The sequence below is a fragment of the Geotrypetes seraphini genome, chromosome 2, assembly GCF_902459505.1.
Source record: "Geotrypetes seraphini chromosome 2, aGeoSer1.1, whole genome shotgun sequence".
Classification (NCBI taxonomy): domain Eukaryota; kingdom Metazoa; phylum Chordata; class Amphibia; order Gymnophiona; family Dermophiidae; genus Geotrypetes; species Geotrypetes seraphini.
This window is the reverse complement of record NC_047085.1, coordinates 2,368,843-2,384,682: the sequence shown is the minus strand read 5'-3', so window position 1 is coordinate 2,384,682 and position 15,840 is coordinate 2,368,843. Positions and strand designations below refer to the sequence as shown.

General features: G+C 45.3%; 1 protein-coding gene across 1 annotated transcript in view; it reads left to right on the top strand.

Moving 5' to 3' along the window:
• LOC117355151 (cytochrome c oxidase assembly protein COX18, mitochondrial) overlaps positions 1-5,006 on the top strand; it is a 58,421-nt gene extending 53,415 nt beyond the window's left edge. Inside the window, exon 7 of the mRNA XM_033933280.1 lies at positions 4,790-5,006. Coding sequence (XP_033789171.1) covers positions 4,790-4,963 — 174 coding nt within the window. The 3' untranslated portion in view covers positions 4,964-5,006. The remainder of the gene's footprint in view (positions 1-4,789) is intronic.
• The last annotated feature ends 10,834 nt before the right edge of the window (positions 5,007-15,840 follow it).

Sequence of the window (15,840 nt, the reverse complement as noted above, 5' to 3'; positions counted from 1 at the left end):
CTCCCCACTCCCCTCTTTTCACCACCCTAACAAGCAGATTCACACCCCCACCCTGGCATCCCATTTATTACATTACATTACATTACATTAGGGATTTCTATTCCGCCATTACCTTGCGGTTCAAGGCGGATTACAAAAGGTTAGTTTAAAAAAAACAGAGTTACAATGATTAGCTAGAGAGGTAAGTTGTAGATCTTATAAACATTTAGCAGGTTGTTGAGGGTGAGGTGGTTTGTAAAAGAGTTAATAGGTGGTCATAGTGGGAGTTCTTTTGTTATTATTAGTGCAGTAGTGGGTAGATCAAGTGTCAGTTTTAGAGTTAATAAGCGGTCGTGATGTTATTGCTGCTTCAGGAATTTCTTGAAAAGTGTGGTTTTTATTTCTTTTCTGAACGTCCTATAGTCTGGGGTGGTCATCAAGAGGTTGGAGATCTGGTTGTCCAGCCTTGCGGCTTGGGTGGCTAGGAGGCCGTCGTGTAGTTTTGTTCTTTTTACTTCCTTGATTGGGGGGGGTATGAATGGGGCGTGCGTTTTTCTTTGTCTTGTAGTGGGTGCTTGTATGAGGCGATTGTTCAAGTATGATGGACTGTCTCCGTGTAGTGTTTTGAATAGTATGCAGTAGAATTTGAATTGGATTCTTTCTTGGATTGGAAGCCAATGTGAGTTGATGAAGGCTTCAGTGATGTGGTCATGTTTTTTCAATGAGTAGATGAGTCTCAAAGCTGTATTTTGGATCGTTTGGAGTTGTCTAATCGTAGTTGCAGGGCAAGGAAGGAAGAGGATGTTGCAGTAGTCCAATATCCCTAGTATTAGGGATTGTACTATAAGTTGGAATTGTGTTCTTTCAAAGAATTTTCGGACTTGTCTCAGATTTCTCATGATTGCGAATGATTTCTGAATTGTTTTATTTATTTGCGGTTGCATAGTGCAGCATCTGTCTATGGTCATGCCAAGTAGTTTTATGGTGGTTTGGATGGGATATTTGATTGTGTTTATGTCTAAGTTGGTTGTGGTTTGGATCTTGTCATTTTCGAGAAGGATGAATTTGGTTTTGTCTTGGTTGAGTTTAAGTTTGTGATTTTTCATCCAGTTTGTGACTGTTTCAAGTGTTTGGTGAAGTTTGTCTGTCATGGTAGGTTTAGAGTGATCGTATGGGATGAGGATGGTGATGTCATCAGCATAACTATAGGTGGTTATGCCCATATTGTCCAGATGCGTTCCTAGAGAAGCAGTGTAGAGATTGAAGAGGGTGGGGGATAGTGGAGATCCTTGTGGTACGCCGCAGGGGTTTGACCAGGATTCTGACTTTTCTTTGTTTGATTTTACGCTGTAGGTTCTGAGTTTTAGGAATCCTTCAAACCAAGAGTATACTTTATCTGAGATGCCTATTGCATCTAAGATCTGTAGAAGGATGTTGTGATCCACTAAGTCGAATGCCGCATTTATCTGTTTTGTCTGTTTATATTGTAAGCTCTTTCGAGCAGGGATAGTGTCCTTCGTAACTCTGTACAGTGCTGCGTACATCTAGTAGCGCTGTAGAAATAATTAATAGTAGTAGTAATGTTGGGAAATGTGCATCTCTTTTGGATTTCAGTCTGTATTACTGTGTCAGGTTGTCTGTAGAGGTCTGGAATGTGTTTGCTTTTTGCAGGGTTTGAATACTAGATCTGAAGGGGTTTCTTCTTCCACCCCCCTTCCTCCATTCTCCTTGGTATTATAGGGAGGGTCTATCTTAATTTCCCCTCTCCCCCCAGGCCCATTCAGTCCTAACGTAATATAACATAAGAATTGCCATACTGGGACAGACTAACACCCTCTTCTATGAAACCGCGCTAGAGCCGCGCTGCTCCTCATGCTCATAGAGTTCCTATGAGTGTCGGGAGCAGCGTGGGCCATTCAATGTGGCTCCCCATGCTAGAAACCACTAGCACAGTTTCGTAGAAGAGGGGGTAAAGATCTCTCAAACCCCCATATCCTGTTTCTCCAGCATTGGCCAACCCAGGTCACAGGTACCAAGCAAGATCCCAAAGAATGAAATACATTTTATGCTGCTTACCCTAGGAATAAGCAGTGGATTTCTCCAAATCCATCTTAATAATGACTTTTGGATGTTTTCTTTTTAGGAATTATCTGTTTATTAAACCCTGCTAAGCTAATTCCTTTCACCACATTCTCTGGCAATGAATTCCAGAGTTTAATTACATGTTGAGTGAAGAAATGTTTTAAATCTACTTCTACAGTCCTAGTTACTTAACTGTGGCAGGAGATATGCTTTATGTGTAAGGGCAGGAGATGTGATTTGCACTTGCGAATGCCTTGAGAGAGTGCACAGGGCAGATGTGGTTTGCACATGCAAGGGCAATGGGAGTGTGTGCAGGGCAGATGTGCTCCGCTGTTTGAATACCTCAGAGAGAACACTGGCTTGCATCTCTGAACATGGCACATTTTCCATCTCTTGCTTTGTTGCACCTCAGTTTTGAGAGAAGCTTCTCTAAATAGAAGTCTAAGGCCTAGATTCTCAAAAGTTGAACGCTGTCGCTAAACTGTTTTCCGACGGTTTAGCCTGCACGCATTTTAGCGACGGATTTGTCTGTTTTTAGCGAGGTTTCTGGTCGTCTCCAACACTGACATGCAAATGGGCTCTTCAACATCAAAATGAGCACTCCGGTGGATTCTTTAAAATCACCGAGCCATTCTCCAAGAACAACGTCAGCTTTGGGCGACAAAATGGTCCAGGAGTGCTGGTACAGTGACAGCACTGTTTTGGGTCTTTTGTTTTTTTATAAATCTTTATTAATTTTCAATTTGAGAACAGTGCATTAAATATAGACATACAATTAACGTCATAGACAGCACTTACAATCGATCAAAGAATACTATAAAAATTTCCCCCCCCCTAATTCGAGAACAAAAGCAAAGTGCTTTAAATTATGCATACAATTAATATCATAAAACAACACTTGGATTCGATTAATGAATACCACAAAATATATTACCCCCCTCCCTGAATGTGCAAATCAAATAGGAAATAAAGGCCTAATCCAACTAATCAGAGTTAACAAAATTTGTCAATGGACCCCATGTTAATTTAAATAGTTTATGATGACACGATATTTCTGAATTCATTTTTTCATATTTATACCATGAAGTTTCCCATCAAAAGGAAAAATTAAGTCTGTCCCAATTTTTCCAGTTCTATGGCTATCCCAGTTATAATGACGAAGGTTTAGTTGACAACAATGTCCCACAGATGACCACCTCATAGGACAACGGAATCGAAGATTCCAGTATCAAATTAATTTGTCCCCATATTGATTTCCAAAAATTGAGTATCAAGGGACAATAGAACAACAAATGATCCAGTGTCCCTATTTCAAGATGACAGTGGCAGCATCTATTAGACTTTGAACTGTCCAACTTTTGCAAATGAACTGGGGTCCAAAAAATTCTATGTAACAAAAAGAACCAGGTTTTTCTCATAGATATTGGCGCTGTAGATCTCATCCTCCAAATCCAAATCCGTGGCCACTGAGTAGCAGAAATCTGCTGCTTTATCTCAATGCTCCAAATATCTTTGGGTTTTTATTTAAATACTCAAGATATTAATTTGTACCACTTGGCGGCCTGATGCCCTTAGAAATCTGTCTGGAAACATAGGCCCGGCAAGCTATACTGATTTTTTCAGTGACAGCACTGTTTAAAACCCCAGCATAGCAGTGTTGGAGACTGCTAGAAAAGCCGTTTTGAGAAGCGCTCCTCTCCCCCCCTCCAAGCAGCGGGACTGATGCCTATTCTCTCCCACTGCCACACAATTCCCCCCTGCCAACTCTCTCCTTCTGCCGAATGACACCTCCCCTGTACACCCCATAGGAGGGGCCTTAGGTGTCCAACCCAATCAGAGCCTTAGGCCCCTTCCTGGTTCACCAGGGAGGGGAAGGCCCATTTTGGAAGAGGCAGGCCAGCTGGCCGGAGGGAGTAGGCATCCCTCTGGTCAGCCATCTAATTAAAAGTACGGGGAAGAGGGGTCAGAGGCAGAGGGAGGTTTCGCTTGGCAATGGGAGTGGGCATCTCTCCTGCAGCAAAGGGGGGGTGTTGGTTGGCAGCGGGAGAGATTGAACATCTCTTCCACTTTTATTGCGTTTGGGGGGGGGGGAGTTGCATTTTTTTCTGCTCATGTGCCCATCACTATCACTAGTGATGGACACATGCAAATTTAGTGAGTCTTCACTACTCTCCGCCAATCTTATTTACATGAGTGTTTTTTTGAGAATGACTCACTTTTTTAAATTCGCTACCAGAATGGCTGAGATTGCAGCCCGTGATTTTATAACAGGGTTTTTTTAAAGAATCTAGGCCTAAATGATTTGGCCTTGACGCTTAACTTCAGTGAAAATGTCACACGCTGCATGCAGACAATAGCACAGTATGGAGGAAGTGATAACACAGTAAGAGTAATTTAAATAATAGATTGCCCCTGTCCCAGGTGTGGTAGTGCCATTTCTTATCATTTATGTAAACCCCCCTCCACCGTGTACACACACACGTTTTATCCTCATTTCACTGTGTTCTTTTCTGAGCTCATTCTGATCATAGATAGCTTCAGGGTCAAGAGCAGAAACGAGCGCTGGGGCCTTTTCCTTCCTTCAGGGACACAATCATGTCTCTTGGATGCTTTTGAAGACTTGGCAGCCTATTATCCTTTGGTTCACTGAGGAGGAAGAAAGTCCATGGGCTTGAGCCGCCTTACCAGTGCAGCTGAATAACTGACTGTGTTTTTCTTTCCTTTGTAGTCTATGGCTCTGTACTGGGTCTCCTCCAGCTGCGTGGGCTTAGGACACAACCTGCTGCTACGTTCGCCAACTATTCGCCATATATGCCGTATACCAAGGATCAAATATGACTCGGACACTCCCTACAAAGATATAGCTAGGGCCTTACTTGTAAAGTTTTCTTTTCAAAGGTGATTTCAGCTCCTGCATATTCAATAAAAATGGGCATTGCCTTTCAGTGTGTGGTTATGTGGAAGCGCTTCTACTGTCAGGTTGGAGCCTAATGAATGATTTTAAACCACTGAACAGTGAAAATCTGGTGAAAGGTTAGAGCCTGATCTCCAGTGGTACTTCTCTGGCTTTCAGGTGCTGTCACCCTGATCCCAACTATATTGGCGCTATCCAAACAGTCTAGGCAGAAGGTCTAGGGCAGAGCTGGGAGTTACCCAGAGAGCTGCGATGCCTGTCTGCAGATTCAGCACTGATAAGTATAACTTCAAATGATGACTGCTGAGTCTGATTACCTGATATACCAGGTCAAGAGCAAAGGGAAATGTTATTTTTCTTCAGTTTTTATTAGTTAATTGTAAAACAAGACCCCCGGCATAATGGAAAATTATAAGAGACTAATATTTATTTATTTATTCAATTTTCTATACCGTTCTAGGAGAGCTCAGAACGGTTTACATGAGTTTATTCAGGTACTCAAGCATTTTTCCCTGTCTCGGTGGGCTCACAATCTATCTAATGTATCTGGGGCAAAGGGGGATTAAGTGACTTGCCCAGGGTCACAAGGAGCAGTGTGGGTTTGAACCCACAATCCCAGGGTGCTGAGGCTGTAGCTTTAACCACTGCGCCAAACTCTCCCCCAGAATACAGTACTCACCCGAAATTCACGGGGGTTCTGTTCCAGAAACCCCTGTGAATTTTGCAGTTTTTCACCTGTCAAAAGGCAGGGGAGGCAGGAGAGGGCAGCTGGAGCACCGGCGGGTGAAGAAAATCACTCACAGTCTGCTCCGACTGCCTCTTCCTGTAGTAAAGTCGGGCTACACCAGTCAGGAGCTGCTTTGACACGCAGCTCCTGATTGGTGTAGCCCACCTTTACTACAGGAAGAGGCAGTCGGAGCAGACCGCGAATGAGCGATCTGCGATTCGCAGGGGAACACTGTATATCATAAATCCCAAAAAACTTAAAAAACATCCATAACTAAGACAGAATAAATACTGCTACAGTTGATTAGAAAATATCTGCAAAGTTAAGAAATAAAAAAAACCTTAAAGCTAAATCACTTGAAAACACAATAAACCCCCATTTCAAGCTTTGTGAAAGCTTCCACTCAGTCTGAGCTATGGGGAAGAAACTAAATCCATAGCATATGTCCTACAATTAAAAAAAGCAAAGTTACTTACCTGTAGCAGGTATTCTCCGACGACAGATGATGTGGAGGTCATGTGGTCAGCTTTGAAATCTACCCTACAGGAAGCAACCAACCTTTTTATAAGGTCTGTGAGTAAACGGCGGAGAAATAACAAACCCCAATGGTTCTCTGCAGAGATCTCAGAACTCATAAAACAGAAGAAAAGAGCATTTGTATCCCACAAACTATCATATCGAACAGAAGACAAAGAAGCTTATCTAGAAAAATCTAGAACTGTCAAAACGGCGGTCAGATACGCCAATCTCAGGATGGAAGAAGATTTAGCTAGGAATATTAAAAAGGGATAAATCCTTCTTCAGGTATGTTAGTGATAGAAAGAGGAATACAGACGGGATAGTGCGCCTAAGGAAACCTGACGGCAACTTTGCAGAATCGGACCCCGATAAAGCCGACCTGCTGAACAAATACTTCTGCTCAGTATTTACCTGTGAGGCACCAGGATCCGGCCCACAGCTGCAAACAAGAGAGAGCTCAGAAGACCCGTTCAGGAATTTTGAATTTTCCACTAGCAGCATCTACCAAGAATTGTCAAGGCTCAAAGTGTATAAAGCCATGCATGGGACCAGATAATTTGCACCCCAGAGTGCTTAGGGAATTGAGAGATGTCCTGGCAGAACCATTAGCCGCGCTCTTCAATCTTTCCCTGGGCACGGGAAAAGTTCCACTAGACTGGAAAACAGCTAACGGCATTCCGCTCCACAAAAAGGGATGCAGGTTAGACACTGCAAATTACAGACCAGTAAGTCTCACGTCAATAGTGTGCAAGCTTATGGAAACATTGATTAAACACAAATTAGATACGGTTATGGATGACGAGAGACTGAGGGATCCACACCAGCATGGATTTACTAAGGGGAGATCCTGCCAATCCAACTTGATCAGCTTCTTCGACGGGGTAACAAAAGAACTGGATAAAGGAGAGTCCCTGGATGTGTTGTATCTGGACTTCAGCAAGGCTTTTGACAGCGTCCCACACCGTAGACTTTTGAACAAAATGAGTTCATTGGGGCTAGGAGGAATATTAACTGCATGGGTTAAAGACTGGCTCAGTGGTAGACATCAGAGGGTGGTGGTAAATGGTACCCCCTCTGAAAAGTCGGAAGTGCACAGTGGAGTACCGCAGGGCTCGATCCTGGGCCCAATCCTATTTAATATCTTCATACAAGATCTGCCTCAGGGACTTCGGGGAAAAATTGCATTATTTGCCGATGATGCTAAATTGTGCAACATAGTGAGCGGAGATACCATGCCTGACGCTATGACACAGGACATACTTGTTCTGGAACACTGGTCTACTCTTTGGCAGCTGAATTTCAATGCCAAAAAGTGTAAGATAATGCACCTTGGTGGCAGAAACCCGTGCAGAACCTACACTCTGAATGGTGAGACCTTGACCAGAACTGTGGCAGAACGAGACCTGGGAGTAATCATTAGTGATGATATGAAGGCAGCCAATCAGGTGGAGAAAGCCTCATCTAAAGCTAGACAAATGCTAGGTTGCATCCGGAGAAGCTTTGTCAGCCAAAGGCCAGAGGTGGTGATGCCGCTGTACAGGTCCATGGTGAGACCACATCTGGAGTACTGTGTACAGTTTTGGAGGCCACACTATCGGAAGGATGTGCTAAGAATGGAATCGGTTCAACGATTGGCCACCAAGATGGTCTCAGGGCTCAAGGATGTCCCTTATGAAGAACGACTAGGTAAGTCGCACCTTTACTCTCTCGAGGAACGCAGAGAGAGGGGTGACATGATAGAGACATTCAAATACGTTACTGGCCGCATTGAGGTGGAAGAAGATATCTTCTTCCTTACAGGCCCTACGGCGACAAGGGGGCATCCGCTGAAAATCAGAGGCGGGAGATTCCATGGTGACACTAGGAAGTACTTCTTCACCGAAAGAGTGGTCGACCGTTGGAATAATCTTCCACTTCAGGTAGTTGAGGCCAGTAACGTGACTGATTTTAAGATCAAATGGGATCAACACGTGGGCTCACTTCAAAGAGGAACTTAGAGGGGAGGGTTATTTGAGTGGGCAGACTTGTTGGGCCATAGGCCCTTTTCTGCCGTCATATTCTATGTTTCTATGTTTCTATGACAGCAGGTATATATTCTTTAGGAATCCATGGTAAAGTATTCTCATGATTTAAAGGATTCCTTGAATCAAGAATCTATCAGGTTAAATTTAAGGATACACCCTCAGCTATTTGGAAAAACCTGTGTGGAGTCCTGCAGGGCTCCCCATGTTCTCCTACACTTTTTGATGTGTACCTTCTTTCATTGGGCTATTGGATGAGCAAATTGGATCTGAGGTTGTTCAGCTATGCTGACGATATTATTTTAGTCATCCCATGTTGTAAAACGCTATCCAACAGTACTCAACTTATTGAGTCTGTGCTAAATACGATGGAATCCTGGATGCAGAAATTCAAGTTGAAATTAAATCAGGAAAAAACAAAATTCTTCCTTGTGTCATCACAAAAGATCATTTTTGAACAAATAACTAAGATCAATTCAATATCATATACAATAAGCCCTGCAATTAAAATCTTGGGAGTTGTTCTTGATCAGTGCTTGATCATGAAAAATCAGATAGACGCAATGGTTCAAAAGGGTTATCATACCTTACTAGTGTTTTAGCCTGATACATTAACGGGTGCTAGATACATTAACGGGTGCTGTCTGTTTGGGTTTTTTTTTTAATTTGTCTCTCTCCTTGGACGCTGTCTGTCTGTCATTCTTTCTGTCTGTGTCTCTCCCTGGCCCCCTGTCTCTCTATCTTTATTTCTAACTCTATCCTCTTCCCTCAATCCTGCATGTGCCCTTTTTTCTTTCTCCTCTCCACTTCCTTCCATCTGCTCCCCCTGTCCCCCACACTTCCATTCAGTGTCTGTCTCCCTCTCTCTACCCTTTCCATCTACTGTTCACCCTCTGTCTTGCCCCTTCCATTCACTGCTCTCTCTTCTCTTTCCATCCAGTGCCCGCCCTCTCTCTCTCTGTTCCATATGGCATCTCCTCCTTCCTTTACCCCTTCCTTTTCCCTTGGTCTGGCATACCTTCCTCCTTCCCTCCATGCCCTGCCATGTCTTTTTCCCTCCAAGCCATTCTCTCCCCCTCTGCTCCTCCTTGAACTTCATCGGGCAGCAGCATTCACAATTCATTGCTTTTGCCGGCTTCAGGTCTTCCTCTCTGGCGGTTCCTTAGGCAGGACCCGCCAGAGAGGAAGGCCTGAAGCCGGCAACAGCAGTGAATTGTAAACGCTGCTGCTGCCTGAAGCACCCAAGGCAGACGCTTCCCTACCCTCCCAGCCCAATCCCCGGTGACTCTCTTATATCTCCCTCCCATGCAACATGACCTTAACAAACCTCCCTCCAGCGTTGGCAGCCGCAGCACGCTAAACAGGCTGCTTCGCAGCTTTCTCCTGCAGTTGAGTCCCTCTGTCGCGTCACTGATGATGTCACCAGTAGGAGACTCACCGGCAGGAGAAAGCTGCGAAGCAGCCTGTTTAGCGTGCTGCCAACGCTGGAGGGAGGTTTGTGCCGGTATGTGGCTGTGAGTTCAGGCGATTTTGGGCCTCCTATGACCCCCGTCTTTGTAGAGCAGGGAATCCAGCGCTGACGGCGAGTCCTGCCAGCGAGTGTAGGTAGGTGTAAGGCTGGGGACTCGCGCATGCGCACTCCTGCGGCCACAGACCTACGGATCATAGAAGCACGCAGATAGGAGTGCGCATGCGCGGCTAGGGTTTTATTATATAGGATGGAAACTACGTACCATCAGATCCTACTTCAATGTCGCTGCTTTTACAATTTTAGTTCAGACACTACTTCTGAATATACTGAACTATTGTAATATTGTATATTTGACAAGTACTAAGAAAAATTGGCTAGATTGACCCTGGTTCAGAATACAGCAGTAAGAATGCTTTATAGTCTGAGGTAGTGCTGCCCGATTCAGGAAAAAAAATTTCAATTCGATTCGATTCAGCCTATTGAATCGATTTTGTGATTCGATTTTCCTGCCCAATTGGGTAGTTTTTTCCAGACATCCTGGTGGGTTTATTTTATAGCCTCTTCACCCCCTTTGCCCTCTCCTATCCACACTGGTCCTGTGGTGTAAACAAAATAAACAAACAAAAAATACTTTTCCTCTCTCTGTTAATTCCTAGCTCACGTTCGCGGTCCAACACCAGCTCTGACATATTATAATCACAAAACAGAAAATAAAATATGCTCAGGAAAGGCAAAGATATACTTTTAAGTTTTATATCTCGTGTCTAGTGCAGCAGCCTGTACACTTTAGGCAGTTGGCCATCTCACAGGCAGTCTAGCAAGATTTTAGTCAGTTTCCCCAGTTCTCTCAGGTTTATTTATTGCTAACATTTCTAGACTGCCTATAACTAAGCAGTTAACAGGTAGAATATTCACAATAGTTCAAGGACAATACAATTATAAAATGCATTCTAATCTAATCTAATCTAAACCTTAGGTTTGTATACCGCATCATCTCTACATTCGTAAAGCTCGACACGGTTAACAAGAGTTAGGGTAGAAAGGAACTCCAGTGGAGGGAAGAGGCAAAATGAAGAGAAAATTTAGAGGACTAGAATAACCAGAGAGGAAGGAGGAGTTACATTTTTTTAGAATAACCAGGTTTTCAGATGTTTAATTAAATCACAATCACATAATAATTTAGTCTAGTTAAGTTACGTAAAAACTCAAGGAAATTACTTATTTTCCATCCTCACTTCAGATTTCTTAGCAAATGTGGCTACTAGTGCTGCCCAATTCAGGGAAAAAAAATTCGATTCGATTCAGCCTATTGAATTGATTTTTCAATTCGATTTTTCTGCCCAAATTTTCAAACATCCTGGTGGGTTTATTTTATAGCCTCTTCATTCCCTTTGCCCTCTCCTACCCACACTGGCGCTGTGGTGTAAACAAACAAAAAAGACTTTTTCCTCTCTCTGTTAAATCCTAGCTCATGTTCGTGGTCTAACACCAGCTCTGGCAGGATACACATTTCAAATCTGACATATTGTAATCACACCTGGAATACTGAGTCCAACACTTGTCGCCATACATGAAAAAGGACAAAGTACTACTCGAAAGGGTCCAAAGAAAAACGACAAAAATGGTTAAGGGACTGGGGGAGTTGCCGTACAACAAGAGGCTAGAGAAACTGGGCCTCTTCTCCCTTGAGAAGACTGATAGGGGACATGATCTAAACATTCAAGATATTGAAGGAAATTGACTTGTAGAGAAAAAGAGACTGTTCACCCTCTCTGAGGTGACGAGCACGAGAGGGCACTCGCTGAAGTTAGAAGGGAAAAGATTCCGTACAAACCTGGAATGCTCTTCTGGATAAATTCCTACTGGAACAGAACATACACAAGTAAGGCTAGACTATAATAGGGCACTGGTCTTTGACCTAAGGGCCGCCGCGTGAGCGGACTGCTGGGCACGATGGACCACTTGTCTGACCCAACAGAGGCAATTCTTATGTTCTTTACCTTTTGTTGTCTGGTCATTATTCAATCATGTTGGTCCCAGGCTCTGGTTGTCTTCTGTCCTCCCCTTCCGTTTCCCTTCCCTCCCCCAGAGGTCTGGCATCTTTTCTTTTTTTCATCTTCATCCCCACAGCTGCAGCGATGGACCCCACCATTCCCAGATCAACCATCTCTCCTTTTCTCAACTACCCTTTCATCCAGCATCTCTCCCTCCTTCCCCACCACCCCAGGGTCTACGAGTTCCCCCTTTCTCTTCCCAACTACCCTCCTATCCAGTATCTATCCCCCCTCCACACCATCCCTTGTGTCCAACTTTTCTCACTTTCTGTTCCTTCCCTCCCTAAATCCCATTGTCCACCATCTCTCTCTCCCTCCTGTTTTTAGACACATTATTTGTTCCCCCCCCCCAGTCCGGTATATGCACATCTCTTTGAACCCCCCTCTTTCCTCCCTTCCTCCGTGTTCTTCTACACCAAGGTCCCGCTCCCCCCGAAGGCCTGCACCTCCATGAAGGCCTGCATGTTCCCCCCCCCTAGCCTCCTGGTTTTACCTTTATTTAATTACTGCAGTGGAGCAGCCTGCAGAGAGGATTGCCGGTGCTTTAGCAATCCTAGCAGGCTGCCGTCGTCCTCAGCAGCACATTCCCTCTGCCTTGGACCTCCCACTGCCATGGTCAGACAAGGCATGCAGCAGCCTGGACTGGTGACTTGAGTCACAGTCTTTGAACAAAGGAATGCTGCTATACATCTCCCGGTGGACAGTCCTGATGGATGACAATGTATTCGGCTAGGGAGCGCATTGCGAGAGACGCCTGCTGCAAGGGCAGTAGTCCCCATTTCAAAGGAAGTGGTTGATCAACCGCCAGGAGTTGAGTGATAAGGTTAGCTCTGCAAGCCCTGGTCAGCGCCCTAGAAGGCAGCTTCAAAACAGAAGTCTGGGTCTTCTTAGACAACGTGACCGCAATAGCCTATGTAAACAGGCAAGGAGGCACCAGGAGTACACTGCTGAGCTTGGAAGCTCGCCTGCTCTTTTTGTGTGTGGAAATCTATCTTGGTGGCTCATGTAGCTGGGGTGGAAAATGTGCAGTCAGACCGTGAATTCTGGGGAGTGGTCTCTCTTTCAGAGGGCCTTCAACTGCAAAGTCAGGTGCTGGGGGCGTTCAACATTTGACCTCATGGCCTCAGCATCTAACAAAAAAAGTGGTTTGTTTCTTCAGCCAAAGGTAAAGCCCAGAAGCACCAGGCTAGATGCCTTGTCCAAACCTTGCCTGCGGAGGAGTTCCTGTATGTGTTTCCCCTTTGGCCAATGGTTTATTGACTTATATCCCGCATTATTCAAAGCAGGTTACAACTAGATAGGCCATTTGTTTCTATAATTAAAACAACTGCACATACAATACAAACAAAGAAGACAATCAGAACCCATCAGAGACCAGCACTTACAGTTATCATAAAAGCTTAATTCACATATTTCATCTTATAAAAGAGGAACTTCTTCAATAATTTCTTAAAATTACACAAATTTCCCTGCTCATGTATATATTTAGGGATCTCATTCCATGCTTGTGGGCCTATGCAGGAGAAAATACTTCCCTAGACACTTTCAAGCGCAATTGTTTAACAGGTGGAATAAACAACTCGGCACATGCCATAGAATGGGAGTTGTGGGAGCGGAACATATGACAAATTACTATCGACCAGATACCTTGGAGCTAGCCCATACAAGTATACCATAACCAGCAGTTTGTAACATATCCAGTAATCTAATTGCAACCAGTACAGTTTGATGTAATATTTGGACACATGTTCACGCTTTCCCAGTTTAAAGATTGTCCTAACAACCGAATTCTGAGCAATCTGCAGAGCACATTTGTAAACCGCCTAGAACTGAAAGGTATTGGCAGGATAGAACACACCAATGTAATGTAATAAAGTCGAAACTGGTATTCCTAAAAGCACAAGGTTACAATAATCAAAGCAGGACAAAACAACAGTTTGCAATATAGTCTTAAACATACTACCTGAGAGATGCAACCTAAGAACATTCATCAATCTAAATTTGAAAAATATCTTCCTGATCATTCCTAATACATGACTTCTAAATGTCAAGCAGAAATCAACAATAACTCCCAGATACTTTACCTCCCCTGAAATCTGTAAGTAGTTTGACCAAATCAAGGATGATCATACCTTTTGTTCTCCTAAAACACAAAACCTTTGTCTTTTGCACCCTTAATTTCAACCTGCTGCAGTCCATCCAGCCTTTTATCCCCTGCATTACCAGCTTCAGTCACTCTTCTGCTGCCCCAAATTGCCCCTCAATGAGCAAAAAAAACCTGGATGTCATCTACATAGAGTCTATGAGAGACTCCAAAACATTTCAACAGGTTATAGAGCAGCAGACAATAAAGGTTAAAAAGCACGGCTGAACATATGGACCCTTGCAGCATGCCCATCCTTACATCTCATAAGAACATAAGCAGTGCCTCTGCTGTGTCAGACCAGAGGTCCATCATACCCAGCAGTCCACTCACACGGTGGTCCATCAGGTCCAGGACCTGTTTAGTAGTCCTCTATCTGTACCCTTCAATCCCCTTTTCCTTCAGGAAATCATTTAATCCAGGGGTGTCCAACCTTTTGGCTTCCCTGGGCCGCACTGGCTGAAAAAAATGTTTCTGAGGCTGCACAAATGCTGCAGCAAGACAGAGGAGGGAGCTGGCAAGATGGTAAACACCAAGGGGCAGCAGAGTAAAACACTTCATCGTCCTCGACCAGGGCCGCACAAAATACTTCACTGGGTCGCATGCAGCCCTCGGGCCACTGGTTGGACACCCCTGATCTAATCCCTTCTTGAAACCTAATACCGTACTCTGTCCTTTCACACCCTCTGGAAGCGCATTCCAGGTGTCCACCACTCTTTGGCTGAAGAAGAACTTCCTAGCATTGGTTCTGAATCTGTCCCCTCTTAATTTTTCCGAATGCCCTCTCGTTCTTGTATTTATCGAAAGTTTGAAGAATCTGTCTCTCTCCACTTTCTCTATGCCCTTCATGATCTTGTAAGTCTCTATCATGTCCCCTCTAAGTCTCCACTTTTCTAGGGAAAAGAGCCCCAGTTTCTCTAATCTTTCAGCATATGAAAGGTTTTTCATACCTTTTATCAAACGTGTTGCTCTTATCTGAACCCTCTCGAGTATCGCCATATCTTTCTTAAGGTACGTCGACCAATATTGGACGCAGTACTGCAAATGCCACCGGGAGCTGCTTCTCTGCACAAGCGACCTCGGGCCGCGTGGGAGCCCTGCTCCGCCCCCCGAAACCACAGCGACTCACTGCCTTTCAAAAGCAGCTCCTCTGCCACCGGGAGCTGCTTCTCTGCACAAGCGACCTCGGGCCGCGTGGGAGCCCTGCTCCGCCCCCCGAAACCACAGCGACTCACTGCCTTTCAAAAGCAGCTCCTCTGCCACCGGGAGCTGCTTCTCTGCACAAGCGACCTCGGGCCGCGTGGGAGCCCTGCTCCGCCCCCCGAAACCACAGCGACTCACTGCCTTTCAAAAGCAGCTCCTCTGCCACCGGGAGCTGCTTCTCTGCACAAGCGACCTCGGGCCGCGTGGGAGCCCTGCTCCGCCCCCCGAAACCACAGCGACTCACTGCCTTTCAAAAGCAGCTCCTCTGCCACCGGGAGCTGCTTCTCTGCACAAGCGACCTCGGGCCGCGTGGGAGCCCTGCTCCGCCCCCCGAAACCACAGCGACTCACTGCCTTTCAAAAGCAGCTCCTCTGCCACCGGGAGCTGCTTCTCTGCACAAGCGACCTCGGGCCGCGTGGGAGCCCTGCTCCGCCCCCCGAAACCACAGCGACTCACTGCCTTTCAAAAGCAGCTCCTCTGCCACCGGGAGCTGCTTCTCTGCACAAGCGACCTCGGGCCGCGTGGGAGCCCTGCTCCGCCCCCCGAAACCACAGCGACTCACTGCCTTTCAAAAGCAGCTCCTCTGCCACCGGGAGCTGCTTCTCTGCACAAGCGACCTCGGGCCGCGTGGGAGCCCTACTCCGCCCCCCGAGGCCTCCTGCGGTCCTATTTTTGGTTTGTTTCTTCCCTCAGGACAGCTCCACTGACTCCGGAGCCGCCCCAACAC